The sequence below is a fragment of the Priapulus caudatus genome, unplaced genomic scaffold, assembly GCF_000485595.1.
Source record: "Priapulus caudatus unplaced genomic scaffold, Priapulus_caudatus-5.0.1 Scaffold1284, whole genome shotgun sequence".
In the NCBI taxonomy this organism is placed as follows: Eukaryota; Metazoa; Priapulida; class Priapulimorpha; order Priapulimorphida; family Priapulidae; genus Priapulus; species Priapulus caudatus.
This window is the reverse complement of record NW_014578345.1, coordinates 70,474-73,909: the sequence shown is the minus strand read 5'-3', so window position 1 is coordinate 73,909 and position 3,436 is coordinate 70,474. Positions and strand designations below refer to the sequence as shown.

The 3,436-nt window shown below is 41.2% G+C and overlaps 1 protein-coding gene across 1 annotated transcript; it reads right to left on the bottom strand.

Moving 5' to 3' along the window:
* Positions 1 to 198: 198 nt before the first annotated feature.
* LOC106816092 (F-box/LRR-repeat protein 13-like) lies at positions 199 to 1,859 on the bottom strand. Its single transcript, XM_014820647.1, has 5 exons — positions 1,599 to 1,859; positions 1,201 to 1,380; positions 947 to 1,014; positions 454 to 572; positions 199 to 236 (listed from the first exon to the last, which is right to left on the bottom strand). The coding sequence occupies exons 1-5, from the start codon at positions 1,674 to 1,676 to the stop codon at positions 199 to 201; spliced, it is 483 nt and encodes a 160-aa protein (XP_014676133.1). The 5' UTR covers positions 1,677 to 1,859.
* Between the last annotated feature and the right edge of the window lie 1,577 nt (positions 1,860 to 3,436).

Here is a 3,436-nt window from a genome sequence, read left to right as displayed (position 1 = left end):
CTCTATAGACAGGTGTCAGTTCTATAGAGGTGTTCCCCTAACGCAGTTTTTAATGCATGAGAATGCAAACAGACATGCATGTACTAACTTTATTACAGGTGTGAACCTATTGTAATAATTAATAATTGTATACATAGTAAATATTGTGCAGATAGAGATTAACAAACCACGCGAGATTCACAAGAGCATGCATTAGCGTTACCTTTCCTTCTTCTCTGTCGAAACTTCACCCATTTCTGAGAATCAATTAGGAAATTATAACCATAAACGCAGACGTACGCCATTCTAAATCACACTATTTGTAGGTACCATAGGTTAGGAATCACTACCATATATAGATTTACCATATATAGGTTTGTTAGCACTAGTAAATGCTAGTATAGGTTTCACAACGAGTACACAAAATACTCCCACGTCCTGCTGGGGTCTGTCATAGGTAATTAACATGGATACGATCCACCGTAGAAAATATCGAGCAACCGTTGCTCTCGACGCTTGCTTGCATGAAGGATGGCACTTTGCAGCACGCCTTTTTCCAGGCTTTCTGCGTCACAGTGTACGTTCTCCACGCCCTGCGACAATCACGCACCGATCACAAATCGCGACTCGTGCCTCTCGACTGTCGTCGCTATGCGTGCGTGAACGAGAGACCAGTACATGGCGAATAACATATATGAAGTCACGCACAAAAATACATCTAAATGCTGCTTCTTATAGTCTCTAACTATCGGCTACCATGATACCATGTGATAACATCAGGACTCCGTGTAATCTATAGACTTTATTATACATTATATACCATTATACACTATATATATATTGTCTATATTTACACTCCTGATTACGTGACAGAAGCGACTACATGCGTTCGTAATGTAATGTCGCTGTTGTAATCACATCCGAACCTCGGATTATTTGTTATCTAGATCGTAAATTAAATGCTCACCTAAATGTTCTGCTTAAGTACAACTTGTTGAGGAATGTGTATGCCAGTACGAGCATCTCCGGTGTGGGCTGAAAAATCGCCGGTTAGTTAACTACTCGACCAGCAAAACTACACAAATCTTTAACAATGAACTTTAATCAACTGTAAATTATAAAAACGTGCTGAAGGATGTAGTATCCCTCAGCACGTTTTTTAATTTACCATAATGTAAATATATTATATTAGATAACAGAGGTATAACCATGCATGCTCACCACATCTTCGTCATCGGCGATTGTTACTTGTTTTTTCGTGGCACTGCGCTTGATGTCTTCGGCTATGAAGTAATCGGGCGACACATGCGTGGTGTGAGTGAGCAGTAAATGTTGGAGGCAGTCACTCACGAATCGTTCGGGGTCCGGCGGACACATGACCAGCAGAGCTGTCAGCAAGCTCTGAAGAATACGAAATTGTGTCAACTTGAGATCAACATTAAGTGAGAGAGGGCCTTCCTGCCAGCAGAACCGTGACATGAGTCATGACGCGTATGTAGTATTTATAGGTTTCAGATGGCCATGTTATTATTATCGTCTGCTAAGCAGTAATAGCAATGGCGTCAGTGCGCAAACAATTATACTAATACTATAGTTAACGTACATTTAGATAAGCTTACCTCAAACAATCCCGGAACATCGTGTTTCTCAAAGTAGCACTTTATTTTTGGATCACTCCATCTCAACGACGGTGCCATAATCAATGAATTAATAATTCAGGCAGACCACGATTTACTTTGCAGTGTTATCCACGTCACCAACACCTATCTATGAAGAAGCGCGTTCATATGTTACGGCATATAGACACTATAACAATATATTGACATCACAAATACTTAATAAGGACGGTATCTATGAAAAAATTTAATTTGTTTACAGTAAAGAAGTTGATGGTAAAATCTAATTACGATGCGCGATACACGCGTATTAGTAATGCCATCTAGCGACACAACTTGAAAGAAAGCGACACGGCTTAAACGATAACCCATAGATATAAAATAAAAAATACTATAAAAATTTACATTTAATCATATAATTTTTATCTATAAGTTTAAAACAATTTATTTAAAACTAAAAATAGACTATTGAACTATTGAGTAAGTCTATTACAAACATTGACTAACAACAAGTGAACGACCTTGAAGCTTACCTTCGACCTTGAGCTCGGTGAGACGGGGCATGGCACCGAGCGTGCACAATGACGACTCCGTCACTCCCGGCGTCCGCTGCAGCGACAGACTCCCCACCAGGTGGCAGCTCCGCGTGAACGCCTGCGAGGGAGTCGTCGTCAATTTAACTTATAATCTTAATTATAATTAATTAGCTTAGTTGCTGTCGTCGGTTTAGGAACGAGTATCGCTGCGTACGATTCTAGCGGTTGATTCGTCGTTAGGTCAATGTGAGCGTGATCATTGCTTTCGACATGTGCCATCTTCTGAGAATCCCTTTAAGTTTAGCTTTTTTGTTTCTATCATTCCGTATTGGAATTATCTCCCTTCCTCCTCTAGTAAATTGCAAATTTGAGGCTTTTTCTACTGCGATCCGCAATGTTGTTCTAAATATCTGATCAACTTTGTCTCTTTCCGTCTTTGATGTAGTCCATTGGACTTTGAAGACCATTATTCACGAGGTTAAGAGGTTACGTGTGCTTGTGATGTCTACTGATACAGCCACACCCGTGATAGTAGCAGCTTACACCACTCAGCAGTAGTTTAACTTTACATCACTCACCAGTAACGCTTGGTCACCGAGTCGTGCATGGTCGTTCAGCACCACCGACTCCAGGCACTTGCTGGACCTCGCAATCGTGGCTAGTCCCTTTGCCGTCACCTGCGACAAAAGCGAATGTCGAGTTCAAAGGTCAGCGCAGCCCTCGATGGTGGGAGAGCCACAGTGAAAGAAATAAGTTACCTACTGGTAGGTTTATTTGTTTTTTAGATATTTTTTTTAGGTACGTAGGTTTATTTGTTGGCGAGCAAGACCTCAAACTCACTTTTTGGATGATGAAGCTCCGATTTTACACAGATGATGACTTCTTAACCAGTCATTATAATAAGTCTATATCACGAACAAGCTTAAGTGTTGTCAAAGCGGCTCAAATCTTTGCCGTAACTGCGTCAGTGCATGGAATACCCCAGTCCTGTAACTTAAATCTAAATGGACATGCCTTAGATATTTTGCTTCTTCGTTCACTGCCATCATCACGCAGTTGTGCGTTGTGCAGCCGCGAATCGCTCACGCGTTCACGACTACTTACATTGTTTAGTTACCGTTCGATTGCAAACTCAGGGGAGATAGATTCGTACCTTCCCGCACCCGGACAGGTCTACGTGTTTAAGTTAGTTAAAGTTAAATCCTTCCCGCATCTATGTGGAACATAGGTGCATAGGGCGGTGCCTATAGTCAGGGGGCAGATATCCAAAATAAGGATGAGCCTAAACTTTTTGGGTAGAGGCTC